General features: G+C 42.0%; 2 protein-coding genes across 2 annotated transcripts in view; one reads left to right on the top strand and one right to left on the bottom strand.

Moving 5' to 3' along the window:
- Positions 1-10,192, top strand: part of sbf2 (SET binding factor 2) — an 81,059-nt gene extending 70,867 nt beyond the window's left edge. Inside the window, exons 33-41 of the mRNA XM_076110330.1 lie at positions 4,557-4,742; positions 5,797-5,923; positions 6,469-6,596; positions 6,905-7,129; positions 7,233-7,340; positions 7,449-7,642; positions 8,149-8,236; positions 8,326-8,457; positions 8,811-10,192. Of these exons, the coding sequence (XP_075966445.1) occupies positions 4,557-4,742; positions 5,797-5,923; positions 6,469-6,596; positions 6,905-7,129; positions 7,233-7,340; positions 7,449-7,642; positions 8,149-8,236; positions 8,326-8,457; positions 8,811-8,909 (1,287 nt within the window). The 3' untranslated portion in view covers positions 8,910-10,192. The remainder of the gene's footprint in view (positions 1-4,556; positions 4,743-5,796; positions 5,924-6,468; positions 6,597-6,904; positions 7,130-7,232; positions 7,341-7,448; positions 7,643-8,148; positions 8,237-8,325; positions 8,458-8,810) is intronic.
- Positions 10,193-14,834: 4,642 nt separating this feature from the next.
- Positions 14,835-22,771, bottom strand: LOC142970156 (switch-associated protein 70-like). The gene is made up of 12 exons (XM_076110331.1): positions 22,616-22,771; positions 21,453-21,593; positions 20,389-20,562; positions 20,086-20,313; positions 19,783-19,929; positions 19,458-19,566; positions 19,135-19,316; positions 17,993-18,100; positions 17,298-17,464; positions 16,602-16,800; positions 16,313-16,409; positions 14,835-15,489 (listed from the first exon to the last, which is right to left on the bottom strand). The coding sequence occupies exons 1-12, from the start codon at positions 22,709-22,711 to the stop codon at positions 15,371-15,373; spliced, it is 1,767 nt and encodes a 588-aa protein (XP_075966446.1). The 5' UTR covers positions 22,712-22,771; the 3' UTR covers positions 14,835-15,370.
- Between the last annotated feature and the right edge of the window lie 515 nt (positions 22,772-23,286).

The raw sequence follows: 23,286 nt of genomic DNA, 5'->3' as shown, positions 1-23,286 counted from the left end.
CTGTGGCTTACCTCAGAGCTGTCCAGCTGTCCTCTGTGGAGCACCCAGCTTCATCCACAAGACCTCAACATTCTAATTCTAATTCTAACTCTAATTCTAACTCTAACTCTAATTCTAATTCTAACTCTGCTGTGTTCCAGTTCCATCCAGCATTCTATTCTATTCTGTTCTATTCTCAAGGGCAGATAATGTCTCCTTTTATGAATTCACTATTTTCTAGTCCAGCGTTCATCATGTTTTCCATGGCACAGTTTTCACAGAACTCCACACATTATGACCCATTAGCAGTAATGATACAACACTATATATTAAAAAAAATAATTTTGTCTATTGCTTCGCAGATATTTTAAATCATACGTGCAACAAGTCACAACAAAAGTTTAAGCTGTTGCAAGTAACTCCACAAATGATCCTTTTAACATTGTTAAGCTGTCTATGTTTGCAAATTCATATTCAAACGCTAATATGTTGCATCCCGTGTACTGTGGTAATTATAGCCACACCCAAATCTCACCTGCACCTGAGTTTGGGAATTAGTCAATTGATGGATTTAAGACCTTAAAACTGTTCTGAACTGAATTATTTGGTGGATAATAGTTAAATACCTCCATCTCCTCCTCGGTGGTAGTTTTAGGCTGAACGCGACGTTCAGTCTCCAGCAGGTCCTCAGGTATTCAGCATTTTTAATGTAGGTAGATCATTTTGACTTGGTCATTTTAAAAGTAGCTCGCAAGTCGAAAAAGTGTGGGCACCCCTGGACCAGAGGAAGAACATGGAGAGGTTTAACGTGATGTGAAGTTTGACTTTCGGTACGTTTCCATCAACGTGTTCTTCTACTAAACTTAATTTATGCATTTAAAAACTTGAAGGGAAACAAAGGAGTTTAATTCATTCAAACTCGACAGAAACAAAATATAACGCACCAAAATGGTCTTCCTTCCTATGTTCCGGTATTTTTCTTGAAATGCCCATCCCCGATGGAGACAAATCATTGCATGCCTCGCTACATGCCTCCACTGCAGTCAAATGCCCGTAAACAAAGAAGAAAGACGTTAATAAGTGTGTGTGTAACCACCACTTCCCTGGTACAAGTCCAGATGGGGGTCCTTGCAGTGGCGGGCCGTGCATTTTATACCTGGGCCTTCACTGCTGTCCTTCAGCTGAAACACAGCTACGGTTATTATTTGTTTCGTGTAAAAATGAAGCAAATACCTGTAGATACACTATCTGCCGAGAGTGCGTCTCCTCTTTGCTCTGACTGCTGCGCGAGGCTTATGTGGGCGGCGGCGGAGGGGCTCACGGCAGCACCCGCTGCTCGTTCACGACAGTGCAGAACGTACGTGCTTTTACGTCAAAACACCAGAAAACTCTCCAACAACACCAGAAAAAGTCGCTAGATTTGTCACTAGTAGCTTTTGACAAAAAAAGTCGCCATGAGGGTTTGGAAAGTCACCAGATTTAGCGAGAAAGTCGCCACGTTGCCAACACTGGCACCGGCTAAATATGTCCCCAGCGCAATATTGGATGTAACAATAGTTCCTATCACATATAAAACCAAACAAAAAAATCTTCATTAAAAAGAAGTTGTACAAATAATAATATATAAACAAGCATATTAAAGCTACTGCAGATGTAAAAACAAACACATTTAACTTACCAGAGCTGCTGTTAACTATTTAAAGACAAGTCCATTAAAGTCCATCCTCCTTTCTTTGTTAATAAAGAGTTTAATCCCACAGTTGTTCAGTACATCCGTGCGTTTTAGTTCCAGTAAGAAGTCCTTCTCGATTCATGGACGCCAGTGAAGACAGTCGAGCCTCCCCAGTTGTATTTTTTGAATACGTTTTAATGCTGTTTGAGGGCTGAAAATGTCCACTCGGCAGAGGCAGCAGATATTAGGATTGTCACCGCCCAACATGTCAGGCTAGCCCACTGACCAATCACGTACTTGTAGGCCAGCTAGCAGGCTCTGGCACGTCAAAGAATACGCCCAACATGTCAAACTAAAGATCTGATTGGTTGAAGAATATGACAATCAACAATATCGTCCCTATTCACTGAAACTGCACAAGGATGCACTTGAGAGTCTGCCGGCCTGGGGCCTCTCTTCTTACCTAGAGACACAGAGCTGAAATCTGATTGGATAAAAGCTCTACCTAAAACAAGCTGCACTGGAAGCAGAGCAACTGAGGAAGACAGTAGCTGAGCAATGAGAAAATAAGATAATGGGAAAAAAATGATAATACGTGTAGTGTATTTAAGAAAAATTATTAAATTATAAAATAGCTATAACTTTGTGATTCTGTTTAGGCCAGCAGAGAAGGCCTTGCTGGCCCTGACGGCCCACCACTGGGTCCTTGTTACATTTCACTCCTGTCTTTATAATCATAGCAGTTAGTAAAACAAAACACAGGGAACACATGGATCAAAAGAAACGCATTAAGTAATGTAAACACAAACACGGAAGTACCATCCTGAGTGGAAAGCAGCAATGAAACACCATGATGTGTCCAAGTTACTAGCACTCAGTTCACAATGTCATTCTGTCCCATCCTCAGTGAATACAAACATGTAGAACACACACTGATTTACGTTGTGTTTTTGATTTCAAAAATAAGCTTGTGTGACATTTTACTGAAAGCATAACTTGTAAAATGTGAAAGACAATCACTTGTTGAAGATGATTTTGGTTTTCATGTAAAACAAACAACCACCAGTCAGACTGCACTGGGCCATGTGTGAATCATAAATCTCTGGCACACCTGCTATTTTTCTGCTCCTCTTATAATCAGCTCTGTCACTGGTGACCCCATAATACAGAGATAGATTATAAAAGTCTTGTTGGCTCACTGATATTTTTTTTTTTTTTTTGCTGATTTCCGAAGTTCATGGTTCTGATTTTAAGGCACGCAAACTAAAAGTCTTTTGCGATCCAGATCAATTGTCTGTATCCATTTGGCATGTTTGCTTTCTGAGCTCATTTGTTCCATGTTGACCTGTTAAAGTGCACATGTTGGTGTTGAAAGTGTGTGTCCTTCAAAATGTGTTTTACTGGGTTTGCAAAGCCCTGGGCTGCTGTGTAAAAGTACAGTTTGTGGGACCCCTTATGCCGAGCACGTGTTCGGCCCGGAGCATCTCTCTCCACGGGCCACCGGCTCCATCACGCCAGGTCCCGATCAGCCCGGACAGGCAAATGGGCTCCATATGCTCTGGCTCTCCTGCCTCTGTCCACGGACCATAGACACCCAGCAGACACAACCCTGTTTTCTGTTCCTCTATCTAAACCCTCTGCCTCTCTCGTATCCTCTCTCATGCCTCGCATCTTTCTTAAATCCATTCCTCAGTCCGCTGTAGTCTCATAAATAATCGGAGGGGTTTATTTCAGTTCCGGGGTTGCAGGGGGGCAAACACTTTCTCCACCACTCGGGTCCGGAGGTTCTTTGAAACCTCACGGGGAAGCCATTAGCTGATTTTCTCGCTCATTCCACACGTCAGGGCTCATTAGCTGTGTTGGAGAAGACGCGGGCAGGGGAGCAGGCCAAGCATACTGCATCCGTAGAAAAGTGGTGTTTTGCAGAGTGAGCCTGATGACTTCGCTACGACGTTATATAAATGTAATTGATAGCAGATGGTCGGTTTAACGTTGTGTTGGCAGAAGATGTGCTCAGCTTTTGAAGGGATGCAAAGCCAAAGTCATGCCAAACGAGAAAAAAAAACCAAAAGTATGCCGACTCGTAATCAAACATGACACTCTGAAACAATTCTGCACCGTGGTGGTGAAACAGCTGCCACTTTCCTTTAGTAGTTAGATATTTAAAACCGCTCATTTGCCAAAGTATCAAGGATTTGAAAGCCTGTATATTTAACATAATGAAAAGGATCATATTCAGTAGATCTCAGTGGCATTGACAGTGTAAGTAACAAGAAACAGAGCAGAACAAATGGTTTAGGTAACTAAGAAAGGTTTCACCAATAGATGTGTCAATTCACATCTTAGTCGCAGTTCTTTAGTAACTTCTCACAATGTTTGTTTTGTTTTATAAAATGATATCAATGCCTCAATGTTTTAAACGTTTAAATATCCAAGATTCATATTACAAATGTTTTGCTTACGTTGTTAAAGAAGAAAATGTACACAAATACAACATTACACAGTAAACTGGTCACTCGGAGAGATGCACACATTCCAGTTATTCCATGTTTAAACAGGTTAGTTTTTCAAAGTAAAATCTCTCAATTTCTGTCAAAAATATTAAATTTAACTCTGAAAACATAGAGTAGGTCAGCTTTTCTATGAAATGTATTTCCCGTAAAATATAAAGCTGGTGCTCTTTTCCTGGAGGAACACTAAGTTGTATTTTCATATCAACCAAATGTAATTTCTTTTTTTAAAGTAGGCTTTAAGAGGACCAAACACACCACAATCCAGGAGAAACACACACAACAGAATTGTCGTTTTCTTGTTAATTGGTGATTGATAATACTGCAGATAGGTATTGTGTTTGACCCGTCTCTTCCTCATATTTCACTCACACCTTTTCTCTTTTTCTCTGCAGGTGGTGTCTTTGGTGCAGCTGCTGAGCGATCCTTTCTACCGGACTCTGGAAGGTTTTCAGGTGCTGCTGGAGAAAGAGTGGCTGTCCTTTGGCCACAAGTTCAGCCAGCGGAGCAACCTGAGTCCCAGCAGCCAGGGCGGCGGCTTTACACCCATCTTCCTGCAGTTCCTGGACTGCGTGCACCAGGTGAGGTTTACCTTCACTACTGCAGGTTCTCCATACAGTCACCATCTCCTGCCTCTGCTATGTGACCTCTCCACTTCCTAACCCCCACATGACCCAACACAATTCGTACCGTCTCCATGAGATCATCACATTCCTCATAAGCGTACAGGCGAGAGGGGGGAAAAAAGGCGAGAAATTCAGATGTCATTATCTATACATTTGGTTTAGTTTTGCACTTTGCATTCCCAACACTGGATGTGTAATTTCAACACCGTGTTGCACCAGAGAGTGTGCGCGGGGAGGCTGCTGGCCAGATGGTCCGTGAACCCAGTGATCAGCGCTGAGCTGTCTGCGCTCGCGTGTTTCAGCATCCCTTCACATTTCAGTGCGTGTTTAGAACTTCATGTGGGAAATTGCAGTTTTGGGGATTGGTAGTCTGTTGGAAGGTTTGTGTGTGTGTGTGTGTGTGTGTGTGTGTGTGTGTGTGTGTGTGTGGGGAGGGAAGTGGAGTTAAGAATGAAGCTGATACAGATGTGGTGCAGAAACCTGTGTCCACTATGAAATGCTAACTTTAGAGAATGCTGTGTGTGTGTGTATCCTGGGGTCGCACAGACCCACACCCATACACTTACATCAACACATAGTTTCTGCATTTGTCTTTTGAAACTGTAAGCCTGGCAGCTAAGACAGTTTGGCAAGGGTCCTGGGGTCTGGAGAGCTGTAAACGGGGGGGGGGGGGAGGGATTCGGACAAGAGCTGAAAATAGAAGTGCCTCATCTCCAAAACAGCTGTTGTTTTTGCCAATAGACCCAGGTGGCCTCAAATATTCAACACTTCTCTCTTGTTGGCCACCTCACACTACTGGATGGGAACAATGGGGCTGCTGGCTCAGTCTGGATTGTGTCTGGTGGTGATGATATCACTGACCTTTGCCCCCACGAGGACAGGAGACTTTCCTGTTCCTAATTGGTCATTTATGCACTGGAGGGATGTGAAGCCACAACACAAAGACACTCTGATCGTCCCTCTCTGTCTCTTAAATCTAATCTTTATCCATCTTTTCATGTCTTTGCAGTTTTTGGAGCAACATCCTCTGGAGTTTGAGTTCAATCAGTATTATCTGAAGTTCCTGGCCTATCATCACATCTCTAACCGCTTCAAGAACTTCCTGTTGGACTCAGACTATGAGCGTCTGGAACATGGTCAGTGTCCTTTACTGTTTAAACCAGAGAGGGTTGCTTTTTTTTAGCATTATCTGTTTTTATACTGCGAAAATGCTGCATTACAATTGGCTGTATGTTACTTTCATATAGGCCCATTTTAACCCAGATTAAAAGTAGCACTTTACCATAAAGTTTACATGTAAGGAACAACATTTATATATACACAAGTCCCCGTAACTAAATGAAACCGCATCAGAGGCCTGCAATGTTCACACTAGGTGCACCATGACCAGACTCAATTTATTAAAATACATTGTCATAAACTAATTGATGCTCAAAATTAACCAAAAATACTCACTCATATTTGATTCATTTAATTATGAGGTTAGAGGTTGTGGGTTATGTGTATGCCTGAAGATGAAATGTAGAATCTCCATTGATGAACGTAGCCAGACAAAACCTTCTCTCATAAAACCCTTTTGTTGAATCACAACTTTTAGTACCATAGTGTTGCATCAGCCAAAAAAATCAGTATGGTTAATTGGCCCATGTGCTCAGCAGCTTCTCCTCTGTGTGTTTCGCAGGCACATTGTTTGAGGATAAAGGTGATAAACAGGCCCGGAGAGGCATCTGTATCTGGGAGGGCATGAACAGGATGCACCGGAGGAGTCCCGTCTTCTTCAACTACCTGTACAGCCCCACAGAGAGCGATGTGAGTGTGTCCGTCTTCCTTTCTGTCCTTCGTGTAGCAGAGCTGACAGCTACAACTGAGTCATGCATGCAAAAGGTGCTGGATCATTTACATGATGTTATATGTATTATTAGTATGTTAATGTCACGGTTATCGTCGATGCCGTTTCTATCGCGGGACCCCTACGTGCAACACTACGACAGACTTAACAAGATGCTCTCTGCAAGACTTTTTGGATTATCCTCAACAAGGACTTTGTCCACAGTATTTTACATAGTGGACACAATAAGATTGGATCTGATTCTCAGTCAAACCTTTCTGTGTTGTAGGTGATCCTGAAGCCTTCGATCAGCATCCCCAGCCTCAATAAATGGGACTACTTCACAGACGAGACTCTGTCCACGGGGCCGTGTTACGACTGGGGGATGATGGCTGCGAGGTCGGACGGCTCAGAGGAGGTGCACACTCTCTCCAACAGTAAGAGGAGAATCGTGTGGCCGTGTTACAGCAGCGTGAGCCGCGCCCAGCCTGACGCCATCACCAAACTCCTTACTGTAAGAGTTGTTACCAAAAGTTTTGATCTGAAGTTTTATCCCATTTGTTCTTGTGTCGTATGTCAACATTTGTGGTCTTTCTTGGCTGGTATTGGTGCTGCAGGACATTGGGAAGCTGGAAGGTGAGCTGAACCAGACCTCTGAGAAATGGCAGACAACTCTGGAGAGAGTCCGGATCAGCATTCAGGAAGACCTCGCCCAAGAAGGAAATGTGAGTGTTATGTTGTATTCATAATAACAGAAACAACAAATCACAGTAGTTTAAGTGTGTGAAACTGTTTCCCACTCCCACTTTATCTTTCCTCTTGTGTGTTTGTAGCTCCGTAAACAGTCCATGGTGTCCATCTCAGGCCTCATTCCCACGTCCAGCCTGCAGGCTTTCCAGCGACGCTCCATGCTGCACCTGCCAGACAGCGCGCTGGGCGAAGACCGTGGCACCGCCGCGGCCAATGGGATCAACCGCCGCGCCGCAACACTTTACAACCAGTTCACCCCCAAGAGCGAGGAGAACAGGTGGGTCGTGACCTTCCTGAGTCCTGGAACAAATAAAAAGTTCACATTTAATTTCCTTAAAACTGCTGCTGAGGGGCCAGTGCCGTTTTGGAAGATGAGTCATCGCTGTGGTATGTGTGTGTGTGTCATGTTTGTGAGGATTGTCTGTACTCTGTGAAACTCTGGGTGTGTCATTTTACAATTACCACGAGGTTAAAGTACAGTCTCTTGGCTCTGATATCTGGCGTTTCTCCCGAGTTGGGACATTTTATTTTTAAATCAGCTCTCTCTTTAAAGAGAGCGTAGAAAACGGCTTCAGTTCTACGTCAGAAAGTGCCGTCTTAATAAATTACTTTTTGCTTCTGCCCTCGTCCACAGCCGTACATTGCTTTGCTCCTGCCTGCTTTAAACCGCTGTTTACATACAACCCCACAACAAAACATCCAAACTTTAAACACCATCAGCTGCAAAAGGTACAGAGACATAACTTCCAGTCCACCTGGATCTCACCGTGTGTTATTCTTCAGGTCTTACGAGGGGATCCTGTATAAACGTGGAGCACTGCTGAAAGGCTGGAAACCTCGCTGGTTTGTATTGGACATTACGAAACACCAGGTGAGCCAAGCCGCACCGCATTCATGTTGAAGAAAAACTAAACCCTCACCTGAGTGACGGGCTGCAGCTTAACGTTCACGTCTTCACAGATGAGGTACTACGACACCGGGGAGGACACAAACTGCAGAGGCCACATCGATCTGGCCGAGGTGGAGTCTGTAATGATCGCCGCGCCCACTATAGGAGCTCCCAAACACATCAGTGAAAAGGCTTTCTTTGACGTGAGTAAAAGTCAACCCAAATGTGCACGTCTCTGTCGTTTTGAGTTTGAAAGTTTGTTCTACGACGCCATACAGCCTATTGGTGTCTCGACGGGAGGTTAGCCAATTGTGGGTCGTACTCATTCAATCACACAATACCGCAGTGGTCGTTGCAGACACACCTGGCAGAGATATTCTAGTTAAATATTGAACTATTAGCATTTATTGACAAGTAAATCTCACACACTCCAAAAATAGACCTGATGCATCAAGATAGTGGAGCAAAGATGAACCTTTGTGTCAGTTATTGTGTTGCACATTCAAGTCTGTCCCTTTGGTCCACATTTAACCCGTGTTGTCCGATACCTCTGTAGCTGAAGACCAGCAAGCGAGTGTACAACTTCTGCGCTTCTGACGCGCCCAGCGCTCAGCTGTGGATGGACAAGATCCAGAACTGCATCTCCGATGCTTGAGCAGTGAACCTCGGAGCCTGAACACTGACGTCAACATCATGAACATTAGAGGCGGCATCAGGTGGCTGAGAGCAGAGGCGGGACACCCGCTCGACTCAGCTTTTAGATGTCTTTAATTCGGGGACCACAGTGAACAAAGTGCCTGCTAGTGGAGAATAATTACTGATCATCCACCTCTCTGCCTGTTGTTACTTAGCAGCTGTTCAGGCTGTCGTCTCTCTGCTTCAGTTGGCGTAGATCAAACGCATTCGTCTCTGCTGTCAGCTCCCTCCTCCACGCCTCCAACAGGGATGAAGTGAAGATAAGCTGATGTTTGAGGGGACTGCACTTCCAAGGAAATGCTATCCTACTTAAGCTGTAAATAGATCAAAGCAATATCACTGGCCAATCAAACTGTGGGTTCAATTTTAGACTTAAAAACATGTAGAAAATAGCCTATAAAATAATTTCTATCGGATATTTTACTACGAGGAAAAGGTTATTGCTGCTTAAAGAAACGTATGAACTGCCAAAAACTCAGAGATTAAAATGCACAACATGAAAAAGCAATTTCTTTGCACTTAGCTCTAAAGTATGCACTCCTTATCAAATATAAATTTCTAACAGATGCAGACAGTGAGGCTAAAGGCATTACTTTACAATGTACATACATTTCCTCCAGACAGATTAAATGAAAAGAATTTGCACAGTGAGTTCGAAATGAGTTACCTGACATTTTTCTATTTAAATACGTGATGTTTTCTCTATTTTGTTGAATGTTTCATTGACTTCTGGATAACACGTGTCTCATGTAATGTAAATTATTATTTTTTTATTAAAAGTGTAACTGTGTAAGTGTGGTGGCTTTATGTTTTCCTGTAAATACCTGTGTGACATTTCATTTTATATACTGTCTGATGTTCTGAACATAAGCATACTTTTCTAACCTTAATTCTAATGTGACCAACAAGTCTTTTTTTTTTTTTATGTGTCGTTACCGGTGCAAAAACCTGAGTGGCCTGTTTCCCGTTTGTGATGAAACATTGTTCTGAAAATTAAAATGGAGACAATTCTTTTGTTGTTGTTGTCGTCGTCTAGGCAGGCTCTGCGTCTTTTAAGGAATTGAATGAATATATCATGTAGGACATTGTGGTTTTCAGAGATCCTCGTCTTGTCTGCTCTGTTTGTGCAACCGATACAGTTTTATTAAAAAAGAAAAAAAGGCTTTTTTTGTTACTGTATCTTTGTACCATGTTTTGTGATGACACTAATATTTTGAAATAAACCAAACATACTTGAAACTACCCGTTGCTTGTGTTCTCGTTTAAGTGAGTTAATACCAAAAGGTTTGCTCGTTTATTGTGTAAAAGTAGTAATACCACAAAGTCAAAGTCCTGGATTTAAAGTTTTATTGATGTGGAAGTACAGACATATTACCGACAAATTGTATTAAAGCAAAGGTATATATGTATTATTAGTTGTGAAGGTTATATGTATTATATTATTACTGATGCATTAAATAACCTAGAGGCTTTGCATGTTTTAGCCCATTCATTATATATCAACTATAAGTGGTTTTGCATCACAAGTAACACTTTTTCAAACCAAGCTGCTGTTTAAGAGGTTTGTAATTTTTGTTTTGTGTTCCATTAATTGATTTCCTTTCATTTGGAGAATCTATAAGAAGAAAGCAGCCTCAGTTGTGTAATTCATTGCAGTGAATTAAAAGTCTGCATTCATTTTTGTCAAGAAAAATGCAGAAATCAGTTTCTGCATTAAGAGCAATATCACGCAACCAACGTTAAAAAGAAAGCAAGTTTAAAGAGTCTGCTTATTGACTTTCAATTACCTTACAGAAATGAAACAAAAACTACAGCTAACTTGAACCGTGGGACAAATGCATCAAAACATCCAATCGTGCACATAATGAATTGAAACGTTAACAACACATGTTTTGTAGTCAAGGGAGGACAGGCTTAAACTGAGCCGACTCTCCCAATGGAAGATGGTCAAGCCTTCAGATACCCAAATAAATGTTGCATTCAAGTGCTCCTCTTTGACTTGTGATGTAAAGACAGTTTATTAACAAGCCCCTGCCCACATTGGTCACAGTGGGCCTGCACAGGCATGTTTGCTGGACACTGAAACGTTTCTATTAGATGGTTGATGGACCTTTGGTTGTTAACACCTAGTAATTGATTGCCAGAAAATTTGGTGCAGACATTTCTGTTCCTTCAGGGTGAATTTTAATAACGTTTGTGATCCCTCAATGTTTAATGTAAGGTCATCACGATGTCCAATTTTCAATTTGTCCAATACCTGCAAAACTTTTTACATAGTTATTTAGTTCGTTATTATTAGTGCTATATTCCATACCTCAAATGTTAGCATGCTAACAAGCTAAACTAAGCATTTTTATTGTGGATATATTAGACTGCTGACATTGAGCACAAGGCGCCGCTGTGCCTCACGGAGCTGCCAGCATCACAATGTGCCATAAGATACAGGAAGAAAACTTAGACCATTTGTAATTGTCACGTTTTCCGGGCTTGTTATGAACACCTTGTCTTTACTAAAGATTTTCTCTCAATGAAAGGTAATCAGACACCGCTGCAACACATAGTTTGTTATTTTTGCTCAGAGCCAACGACAGGGCCTGGTGATGATAGGTGCCAGCCATGAATATGGGACTGGGCAACAGCCCCAGCTCAGGCACCGTGGCGCCTGGTTGGCGGCTCTGAACGGGACTTCTGTGGTCCAAAGAGAGTTTGTCTCTGAGAGGAAGCTAAAGGCCTGAAGAAGAGCAGAGAGGGGTTTTTTGGAGGGAGGAGAGGGAGATTGTGTTTGTCCCTCAGTACGATCTCTCAGCTGGCTTGTACTGGCAGCAGGTGCAGAGCATCTGGGCAGAGCCTCTGGCAGTCCTCTCCATATTTAGCCTTGTGCTTTGGGCACGGAGATTAGGACCTCTGCCCATGAACAGAGGGAAGTTATCCAGCGGAAGTTATCCAGCAGGATTGTGTGTAGACAGGAATCATTTGCCCCGAAGCCAGAAATACTCTACAGATATTTTACTCAATCATTGATGTCACATAGCTGCATTCCTCTGACTGGATCAAACCAGATTCATGAAAACTAGTTAAATTTAAGGAAATGAAAGATCCTCGCTGCCTCCGCCAGTAATTTCTTCTCTGAAGTTTAGTTGCTGATGAAAGCATCTATCATCCCCAAGAACAGCAGTGTTTTAAATGCAGTGCAATTGTGACTTGGCGAAATGTTTCCTGAGTTCATTGTGGTTAGAAGCGAGTTGCTCTCACATGGAAGATCAAAAGCAGGACAATGAAAATCAAAAAGCAGTCTATAAATCCAAGATTGCACATATTCTGTAGGTTTACGGATCCCATACGCTCCATGCACAGCTGCAGTAAATGACTCTTGTCCAATAAAACAGCTTAAAAAAATAAGCTGATTGGCCTTTCCACGGTCCCCAAAAATACTCCAGTGACAGATGATACCGATTTATTTTATTGGTCCACCAAATCCTATTATTCCCATATAGCCCCGTGGCTGCAATGAATGCAAACTATGTAGCAGTTTACATTTCCTGGGTGCCTCTGCAATGATGCATGATTCACTGCTGCTAGGGGCCCCTCTGCCTCACAGCCCTGTGGCCCCTCAGCGGGCACCTGCTCCAAAGTTCATCGAAAACAACTCCAAACACTGATCTCACTGTCCCACCCTGGAAATCAGGATGATGTCAGCTGCCTTGCAGCACATGGGGGTCTAGTTGGTAGATGATCAAATGCATGAATCAACTGAGTTCCAGATGATCTTATCTGGACACCGCCCTCTCATCCATGAGCAGAAAAGTACAATCATTTGATTAACAGCTTTAAAGGATAGCACTGGGGTTTCTAAAGTTTTACATTAATGTCTGTTTTCTTCGAGGTGTTTGTCTGAGGCCCTGATGTTTGTGTCCCACAGTTTCTCTGTGCAGCGAAACCCAGAGTCCATTCAATCATGTGAAATGCTCGGGGCTGTGAGGTCAATGTAGGAAGTCATCTAACCCAGAAAACGGGAATCTGCCAGACATTCTTCCACCAGCACACGATCCCCCGAAAAAAATGTTCCTGTTTCAAATCAGTTTCGATGAGGATATTTTGGACAGGAATCAGATGAATTGGTTATGGAGATTAGGGTACTTTTCGTACACATGGGGCGAGGGTGAGACAGCTAGAGACATCCTTATTTTTGGAATGTCGAGGGGCTTTGTGCAATTTAGCTGCGGAGATTACAAACTCTCAATTCTGAGAATAGTCTTTGCAAAAGAAAAAAAATGGTGCCATGTTTTCTCAGATTCTGGGATATAAATATCTCCTATAGAAGAAATGTGAACGGCAAATCTATTTATCATTATGTCAGATTAACAATTAAAGACAAATACTGCTATCGATCTATCAATCATTAAGTGTTGGTTCTAATCTTTTTGAATAGTTCTGTTTTTAATGTATCAAATGTTAAAGAACTGTAATGCGAACAAAGACGTCCATAAATGGAGAAGCAATGTGGATTACATCTTTTATGGAGGTAAAAAGACATTCATAGTTACAGTATTTGCCGAGAGATTCAAGCAGTCTGTCTCTATTTCTGATCTTATCAGTGACCCATCAGTATAAAGAGATCTGCATGGTGCTGACTCTTAGATCAGTGTATGAATGCAGGTTCTTATCTCATTTCCTGCTCTGACAACTCTGAACTCAACATGAACTGTCTCTTTCCTTCCAAAAAGTTAAGATTGAGAGTTTTTACATCAGAAAGTAAAGACACTCATTGTGCAGACACGAGACAAACAAGTACCTACAGCTGCTAGTTTCACCCACTTACAAGGTTCCGGTAACGTTGTCTCCCTGAAACATGAGGGTGGAGAAGAAGACAAAGGTGAAGTGTACCGGTGAGAACAGTGGTCCTTTGTTGCACAAACTGATTTGTTTTGACACAGACGCAGCAAAATGGAGCCGTCGCTGCTGCAAGTCACGTGCATCAAGTGTGATTCATCTTGTTTTGAGATAACCGGCACAATGAAGTCATATTGAACAACATACAGGCCTGTCATACAAAGCTACTTTTTCACTCCCGATACACTGATTCTGATACCTTGACTCAATTTGCCAACTTAAACCTAAAATCTGTATACCTCACTGTGTGGACGTTATTGGTAAAGACAGGTATTCCTATGGCACTAAGAACTGACTGAATTAATGTAACTGATTTCGGAAACACTGAATTTTATATTGAGACTGACAAAGAAACTGTATTAAATGTGTATTGGCCAGGTAGTGAGGCCGATACCCATCTGGCAAATCAGATCGGTTGACAACGACGTAATTCCACAAAAAAACTGCTGTGTCGACAAAGTCCTCTGTGCCATAGACTTATCATTGACCGAAAATATTCCCCAACTAACCTGCTAGAACCAAAAGTCTAGCTGCCTTTTTACAAAGTGAAATATGTATATGTAACCAATTATTTAAGATGTACGTCCCAAGTAGGAACAGACTGTTTTGGGGTTAAGTGCCATTGACATGGTGGGGAGGTTGGTTTTGGTCAGAACAACACCAGACATTTTTATCTGGACAACATGGCTGATGCCACCTTCATGACCCAGTGGTAGAGACAAATAGCGCTCCTCAAGCTTCTTCAAAATGTAGTCCATGCAGTGGAATTAAACAAAAAAAGACTGTGTATGTCACTGTTCCGGGGTTTAACTTACTGAGGATCCTGTTCATATGGTGACACCTGGTGGACACTCTTCGTCAAAATGTAGACGAGTCATGATGAAAGCAAGGTCTTGACTAAACCATCCAATAAAAAAGAAAGAAAAATGGGAAAGCTTGCTGCATTCTGACACATTCAGGTGCCAGGACCTCTGAAATGAAAACAGCCATCCACTTTCATAAAAAATAGGTGGTGTTTTATTTAATCATATTAGTAATGACTGTAACAGACTCAACTTTAGCTCATAAACCAAGCTAGGGTGGAAATTAATCTGCTGTCATACAGCTATAACACAAAAAAACTAAAAATTACTTGAATTAACACAGGAAGTCAAAAAAGACGGGTTCAAATTAGAAAATAAAAAAACAACTGAACAAAATCAAAAAGCGGAATGTTTTTTACCTAAAACAATTTCGATTCAAGTTCCACTGATGGCCGATGATCACTATCTCTATGACTGCCGAGCAAACTGCATCTGCTGAGAATCTCCAAATGAAATCTGTGGACCACGATTCAATATTAATCTATCAAACTGCTTTCTATTGCTTGAATGTGAATTTTTGTTACAAAAGAAACTAATGCAGTTAATCCCAGCTGTTCTTTTAAAACTAACCCAAATCAATTCACGTGGCTCAGTAAGTTCATGTTATCGAACCTCTCCAGACCTCGAATGTAACAGTTCAGATTCTTCCTCATCGGTGTGAAAGTGTTCACTGAGCCTGAGCCCCCTGGTTCTTACTCTCCTGCCACAACTTCTTCCTCAGCTCCAGCTCAGCGTCGGTGAATGAAGCCGGACCCCAGTTAGTCATCCTCTGAGGTCCTTTATCACCTAAAAGACCGGGTTAAAAGAGAAGGAAAGGAGGCCTTTTAACAAGATGGCCTTAGACAAATTGCATGACTCTGGTTGTGAAACGACAATAATTAAGGGTGTAAAGTCGAGGGTTTTCCATGCTCTTAGGCTGTAAATTACTCTATATGGTCAAAGGAAAACCTGCACATTACATCCCTATGTAATTGTTAAGGAGCTCATTCCAAAACCAAGGGCAATAATCTGCTGCTATAACAACCTCCACTCTCCTGGGAAGGCTTTCAACAACATTAAGGGACATGGCTGCAGATATTTGCTCTCATTCAGCCACAAGAGCGTTAGTGAGGTCGACCCCTGATGCTGGGCGATGAGGCCCAGCGTTCCAGTTGATCTCAAAAGTGTTGGACGGTGTTGAGGTCAGGGTTCTGTACAGACCGTTCAAGTTCTTCCACACCAAACTGGGAAGAAACATTTGCTTATGGACCTCGCTTTGTTCAGGGGAGCATTGTCACGTTGAACCAAGAAAGAGCCTTTACCAAACTGTTGCCACAGAATTCAAGGAACGTCAAGCCAAAACCATAAAAAAAGAACATATATATAGTATGTTGACAGCTGTGTCCACATGCCTCTGGTCATGTAGTGTACCTCGCTGCAACTTTCGGTATAAAGCTGTTTTTGAAAATTAGGCCTTGATTCAAATTGTGGAACACTAGTATCTAAATCTTGCAAAAACAGAACGGAAGCCTCGTTTCCATGAACGTAAAGTACAGATTTCTTAACTAAAATGCCGGTCAGATACATCTGTGGAATGTTGATTTATGAAACAATCAATGTCCCTGTCTACCTGGCTGGATGAGACGCACCAGCCCCTCATGTTTGGCCACCTTGTCCTTCCAAGTCTTGGTCTTGTTAGCTGCTCGTTCAAGCTTCCTTGACACCTTCTGTAAAACATCAAGAGAAAAATATATATGGAATCAGATCATATCGAAAAAATAAATAGTTTTATTTATCGATACACAAACAAAAAAAGACGAAAGCTATTTCTGATGCCAAAGGGACCTGTCCACCCTAGATAAATAAAGCCTCTGCCGGGGTTTTCAGATCAGTGTAAACCTCCAGATGTGTGACCTGACCTCGTACTGCTCCAGTGCTCCGTGCCGCTCCCTCTCCAGACTCTCCAGCTGCAGCATGGCTGCCTGCAGGTCTCTTTCCTTGGCCCACTGCTCGGCCACCAGCTCCTGCTTCTCCGCCTCAGTCTGAGACAGCACCCTCTGCTGCTGCAGGTGGATCTGCTCCAGCTCTGCCCTCTTTGCCACTTCCTCCTCCAGCAGCCTGTGATGGAAAACACAGCAATGCTGCTTAAACTTGTGCTCTATTTTACCCACTTAAGTCCAAATCTCAACAAAGAGAAATGATGGAGGTGGAGCCGTGGGTAATAGCTTATCAGTTCATACGGGCTGAGGAGAGACAAATTCAGTCTTTGACTATGGCAGGAATCCCACACAGGGAAACATTCGAAATATACACAGAAATACAGTCTTGATTATACTCTGTTTGCTGTGAGGGTATTTTTTAAACAATGTTGATATTTTTGCACAACAAAATCTGTCTGTAACCTTTTTATTATAGCTGTCATGGAAGAGTTGAATTGTTCATTTAATTGTTTTGCAATCAGTACACTGATAACCAAGCTAGCCATTATACTAGCAGTCTGTAGCTAATGTGCTGCTAATGTGCCGCTGATGTGCTGCTAAAACAACATTATAGGTAACTGTTAGATTTATCCACTGTCGAATTTGTGTGTGTGAGTGTGTGTGTGTGTCTGAGACCTGGCCTGCAGCTTGTGCATGGCCTCCTCGTCCTGCGTGGCCTGCCTCTCGTCCTCTAAGGCCTCCTCCAACCGGTGGTACATGTCCTCCAGCTCCCTGACGCGCTGCAGGTACTGCTCCAGCTCACAGGATTTCTGAGCCACCTGCTCCTCCATCTGCTGACGCACCTGATTGAGTCAACACACACACACACACACATGCAGTAGCACGTTCTTACACATTAGACTCTTGAACCGAGCAATAATCTACAAATCAACCGTAAATCTTCACATTTGATGCTGTATTGTGACATTTTCTGTGTTCTAGCTTCATCTTAATCCGTGTTGCTGCAATGATGCAATCGCATCCGAGCAAACAATAAAATGTTTTTTTATCTTATAAAGGCCTTTGTCTGTTTAGTCCCTGGTGTAAGGGGGATGATATGTTTGTGCATATGACACACAGACAAAAGATGACTCAATATCATGGGACATAATGTTTTAATATTTTTAGCTTGTGTTTCCCGGAACGATAAAGCCACAGATGGTGACTGAATCAGAAAATAGATAAAACAGTCTCAGTTTACCAGAATTCATTAGCTTACTCTCTGAACTTTCTAAAAAATCCTGTGTCATCACATATGCAAGTGTCAACAGCCAGCATGATCGGGACAAAGGAGCAGCGTTGTGGGAGGCAGACTGAGGCACTGTGGTTACCATTTTTTCTCTCTCCAGGTCCAGTCTGTAGCGATCCTGCAGGTCTAACTGAGTCTGCTTCCTCCCGTGCTCCTCCATTGCTGCTTTAGCTGCAGCCTCTTCTATTTTCTGTGGAGCACAAAAGAGGAAAGAGATGTTATTGCGCTGCTTTAGGGGAAGCCGCACCAGGCTACAAGGGGGAACCTTAAAAAAGAAACTTATGTTAAAAGGTTCAGTGTGCATTCTTCAGGTCAAGTCATTTTTCCTTGTATTGTCTTATTTAACACTTTACTTGGTAACACCAGGGTGCACTTAGGCCATGTCCACACTATGTATTCAAAAATGTAATGTCACTTTCCATATGATCAGTTATTGGGCTTATAAAGATACATGTGTTTGACATTTGAAGAATAGCCATCTGGCAGGCTAAAAAGAGAAGTGAGAGGCCATCAACAATCTGCTGCAGCTCTGTGAGTTCCTACGCCTGGCCCTCTGCAGATGTCTCTGACTGATATATATACTTTGTTTGCATAGCAGGTTTTGCTTCCCTTTTCACAGTGAATGTTCTGCTGCATCATGTTTGGTTTCTTTCTTTTTCAAATGTTTGTTTGGGTTATCTTAAAAACCACAATATTTGAAAATAAAGGGAAGTGGACAAAAACTCAGATTTAGAACCTCTCTCCGATTTTGACATCTACTCAAAAATGAAGATCCAAGATGTATTACCTTGACTAACCTACTATAACTCTACATTTGTACCTACAATAAAGCATGTATTTTAGTTTTGTTTAATGTGTTTCATCATGACATTTCTTATTATAGCCTACAGGGCTGAAGCAGTAGTTTGTAGTGTTTTTAGAGTGCACTGGTATGTGTTAACGGAATATAATTCAATTTAAATGATTGTCCCAAAGGGGAGCACTATATCCCTCTGTGAGGGTCAAAATGTTTTCTCTGTGCTCGCTTTGATAAAGAAATAAAATAACAGAGAACTGTCTGACAAATATAAATATGCGGGAGGAGCTGTAGTAAAGAAACGTGACTTCACCAGGACTCCTGTTTAACAATCGAGTTGTGCAAATGGTTTCTGGAGCCAACAAGATGTGGGAGCCTCCTTCTCAAAGTCAAGTTTGAAGTTTGAAGATCTGAGCTTGGACCAGTACCTTTCTCATACCCTCCAGCTGTCTCTGTTTGTTCTCATTGGCCACCTGGAGCTGCTTCATCCTCTCTGCCAGGTTGTCTTCCTCCGCCTGTTGCCTCTGCCGGAGCTCCCTGCGCCTCAGCCGGGCTTCGCGGTGAGGAGACGACAGCCCCAACCTCAGCAGCTGGATGCATGTTTGAATAGCTACCGCGACACGGAGCGAGATTGAGACAGTATGACATTCAGAAATTCAAGAGACGAAGATGAGGAAAATAAAGAGACGATGATGACGAGACTCTTTATGACGAAGCAGTTACAGAGAAGAGGAAGATGACTATTCCGTACCTTGAAGCCATTCCTGCTTCTTCTTTTTATCTGATGCACTAATCTCAAAGCTTTTATCAGTGCACTTGATAATGAAGAGGCATTTCTTCCCTTCTTTATCCGGCAGAGACTGGAGGAGAGAAACGTTTTTAATATATTATAGCACTGCAGCCACATCGTATTTAAATTCTAACGTGATTCATTGCTGTTTGAACAATGCTAATTCTACATCTGAACCAAATCAAATCCTTGAGGAAATGTCAGTTATAAGTCAGTTCAAATGATTTAGTCAATACAGCATTACTTACATATTATGTATAGTCATATACTGTAGTTAACAACACACCTCCACACAGCAGGTCCGGTCCAGAATGATGTCTCCTTTCTTCTCCACAAGGTCCTCGCAGACGTAGTATGACAGTGAGTTTGGTCGTAGGACAAACCAGCGCTCTGTCCAGTTCTTCCTTCTGTGGCCCTTTTTCATCATGTATCCCTTTGAAACCCAGTGTGGACGTAAACAAAAGACGCTTGAGTTGCCTAATCATTCTGCCGTAATCAGTGTGATATATTACTAAACGTAACAAGTGATGCCACCTGTTATGGGTCTGCCTGTGCACACAGTACACCTAAGATCAATATCGTGTCTGACCTGCTTGACCACATCCAGAATGAGTTCCTGGAAGACCTCAGTGATGCCCATGGACAGGGTCTGGTGGTTCATGCCCTTGCTGAAGTATCCCATCCCCACCAGTTCAATCAGCTCCCACGCAGTCAGGCAGTTCTTCTTTGTGTTCAGCTGCAGCTTGTAGTCTGCAAACTTCTCCTCACTCCATCCGCTCCCTATAGCCTCCATCAGCTTTCGCAGGCAGTACTCAATCTAAGGAGATGGGCAGACAAAAGAGCTTCAAAACCATGGTCACCCACAGAAAACAACTGTAAGGATCTTCCTCACCTCTTCGGTAACGATGACGAGTGGGTAATTGTCCTCTGACAGAAAGTTGAAAATGCACCAGACTTTGAAAGCATCGTCATCTGAGACGAGGAGACGTTTAGTGCAGATATTTTTCTTGTAACACAGTGTCCAGCACATCTTGTTGAACTCCAACACATTGAATTCCTCCTGCACCTGGGAACAAAATGCACCATTCAGTCAAAGTCAAACTGGTCGGCACCAGTGAGGGCAGCGTGTTTACAAATGCTAAGCAGGAAACCGGTGTTTGTCTCCTTTCAAAACCTCCAGTCTCCAGGATGTGAGGTACAAACCTGATGTAATTAAATGCCTCATTTTTATTCAAGTCAGAGCCTACGAGAGAAAGGCAAGAAAACAGCTTCCAAGTGGAAAGAGAGAAACTCAAGCAGTTTACTAACTGACATGAGACTTCAACAGATATGTTTGCAGAGTTTTACACGATGCTCGCTAAACTACAGGGTAAAAACTCCACAAGAGACAACAATGCAGCTTTAGCAAAGAGCGTATAAGGATGCTGCCCATTTTACCTAAATGTATTTTACAAATAAATAAATTATTAGACAAAGCACATTGTTCCTGTGGGTACAACAGAGAAGTGGTTGTAAGCATTTCCTCTCCTACAGAACAGGTCATGATTAGTCATCTTAATCTGTGTCATACACTCTTCAAACGACTGTGTGATGGTGTTTGTATTTTCATTGTTTGTGGAACTGTCTAAGTAAGTTGAAGTCGTAGCCCTTTCAACTTATTTGCACTCATGACATTCAGCATAAATAAGAGCTTTGGTACCACTAGGGCTGTCATTGCTGCATCATTACTTCTTAGCAGCGACTCAAATGCATCAGTGGCACCGTGACCATATATAGAAAAACAAACTCTCAAGTACCAACAACTGGCGTTTAATGTTTGGTCAGATTTGTAATTGTATTGACTTATTATTTGATCAGATAGTTCCTGAAGTTCTTTATGCAAAGTTATGCAAATGATAGTGTGTTGACTGGATTAAAAACACTCTCCTACAACTATTCCAGCATCTTTGTCCCCACCTTGTCTAGAATGAACCTGTTGAGGTAAGGCATGTAGCCCTGGTTGGACAGAGGCCCTTTATTGTCATCTTTGAAATGCTCTTCAAGGGCCACAGGGTCATGAGGGATCTTCATCACTGTGCACAGGCTGTGGGACAGCACCTAAAGAAACACATTTTTTTATGTATGGGTACATTAAAGATGAAGCTCAAGATCAGTCTCACAGTTTTAAGATCATTCAACCGCTCATGCAAAAACCTTCCACTGACAAGCATCACTAGCCAAGCGCTACGTCTGTTCTTGAAGGTGATATCTCACTCCTTTGACTAAAGTAGAATGTCTCATGACTATCATGAGTACACCTCTAACCTCACAGTGAGAGGAAAACAAGTGATGTTCAGGAGATGTTATGAATGTAAGGGTTTATTCCGACGGAAACGTTGGGACACAAACCGTTACAACTATTGTAACGACAGGGATTAAAAGTAACGTAACACTCTTTGATGAAGTAGCCCCAGCGTCAACCGGTACATAAACAACTAACGTAATGACAGGGAATCAAACGTAAAGTTACATTTGAGATGAAGTAGGCTACACTGTAAATTTGGGATTAAGTACACAGTAAATTTGAGATGAAGTACACAATAAATTTGAGATGAAGTACACAGTAAATTTGGGATTAAGTACACAGTAAATTTGAGATGAAGTACACAGTAAATTTGGGATTAAGTACACAGTAAATTTGAGATGAAGTACACAATAAATTTGAGATGAAGTACACAATAAATTTGGGATTAAGTACACAGTAAATTTGAGATGAAGTACACAGTAAATTTGAGATGAAGTACACAGTAAATTTGGGATTAAGTACACAGTACATTTGGGATTAAGTACACAGTAAATTTGAGATGAAGTACACAGTAAATTTGGGATTAAGTACACAGTAAATTTGGGATTAAGTACACAGTAAATTTGAGATGAAGTACACAGTAAATTTGGGATTAAGTACACAGTACATTTGGGATTAAGTACACAGTAAATTTGGGATTAAGTACACAGTAAATTTGAGATGAAGTACACATTAAATTTGGGATTAAGTACACAGTAAATGTGAGTGTCTGTTCATCCTGCGAAGCGTCTGAACTTCGAAACAAAACAAAAAAGAAAAGAGAACTGAAACGCACCTTTAACTGAGATTTGGAAACCTTTCCACGGTGATCCACGTCCAGGGCCGTGAACGCGTGCCAAATGGATTTCAAAAGCTCGTCTCGAAGCGACATTTTGTCCCTCGCCAGCAGCACCAGACGTCTGTCTCCCAGCTGTAAATCAATCTCTGTGGTTTCACTGTCCGCCTCTCACACACAAACACAAGCGCGGTGACGGTGGCGCAGCAGAGAGACGTGTGATGATTGCGCCACATGGTGTTCGTTTAATTTATTTTCTTCATTTGAACTCTGACAAAACATTGTGACCTGTTTCCCCATCATAAACTCAAAACCTCAAATTAAGCCATTCAAAGTTAGCTCCACCTCGATCAATTAACCATCTTACCACATTTAAATGCTTATTAATGCATCTGTAATAAATATGCATGTCATAATATAACTATGCCAAAGACTTCTGCTGCATAAGAAGGATTTTCACGTTTGGTATCGAACATGTTCTTAACATTTTATAATACTTCTGTTTTTTTTTTATCTAGGGAACATTTTAAAGGTAGGGTTTGCACTCGCGTTGGAGTATCACATGTATTGCTAATGTTGCTCTCGTAAAATATTTGAATAATTCTCCCACCAAAGCCATATTTATACATCCTCATCCAATTTTAACAGGACACTATGAGCTACAATAACAC

This window comes from Anarhichas minor, unplaced genomic scaffold (assembly GCF_050575085.1).
Source record: "Anarhichas minor isolate MPS153535 unplaced genomic scaffold, ASM5057508v1 ptg000042l, whole genome shotgun sequence".
Taxonomy (NCBI): domain Eukaryota; kingdom Metazoa; phylum Chordata; class Actinopteri; order Perciformes; family Anarhichadidae; genus Anarhichas; species Anarhichas minor.
This window is presented reverse-complemented; position numbering and strand designations above follow the sequence as displayed.

Bases quoted from the DNA above. Each gene is read 5' to 3' on its own strand.
- LOC142970156 (XM_076110331.1), bottom strand. From the start codon at position 22,711: ATGTCGCTTCGAGACGAGCTTTTGAAATCCATTTGGCACGCGTTCACG. The intron at 18,101-19,134 runs GTACTGGTCCAA...TGTGCTCCACAG, and splicing joins AGCTGGAGGGTATGAGAAAG to AAAATAGAAGAGGCTGCAGC. The intron at 15,490-16,312 runs GTAGACAGGGAC...CCGGTCTTTTAG, and splicing joins GGTGCGTCTCATCCAGCCAG to GTGATAAAGGACCTCAGAGG.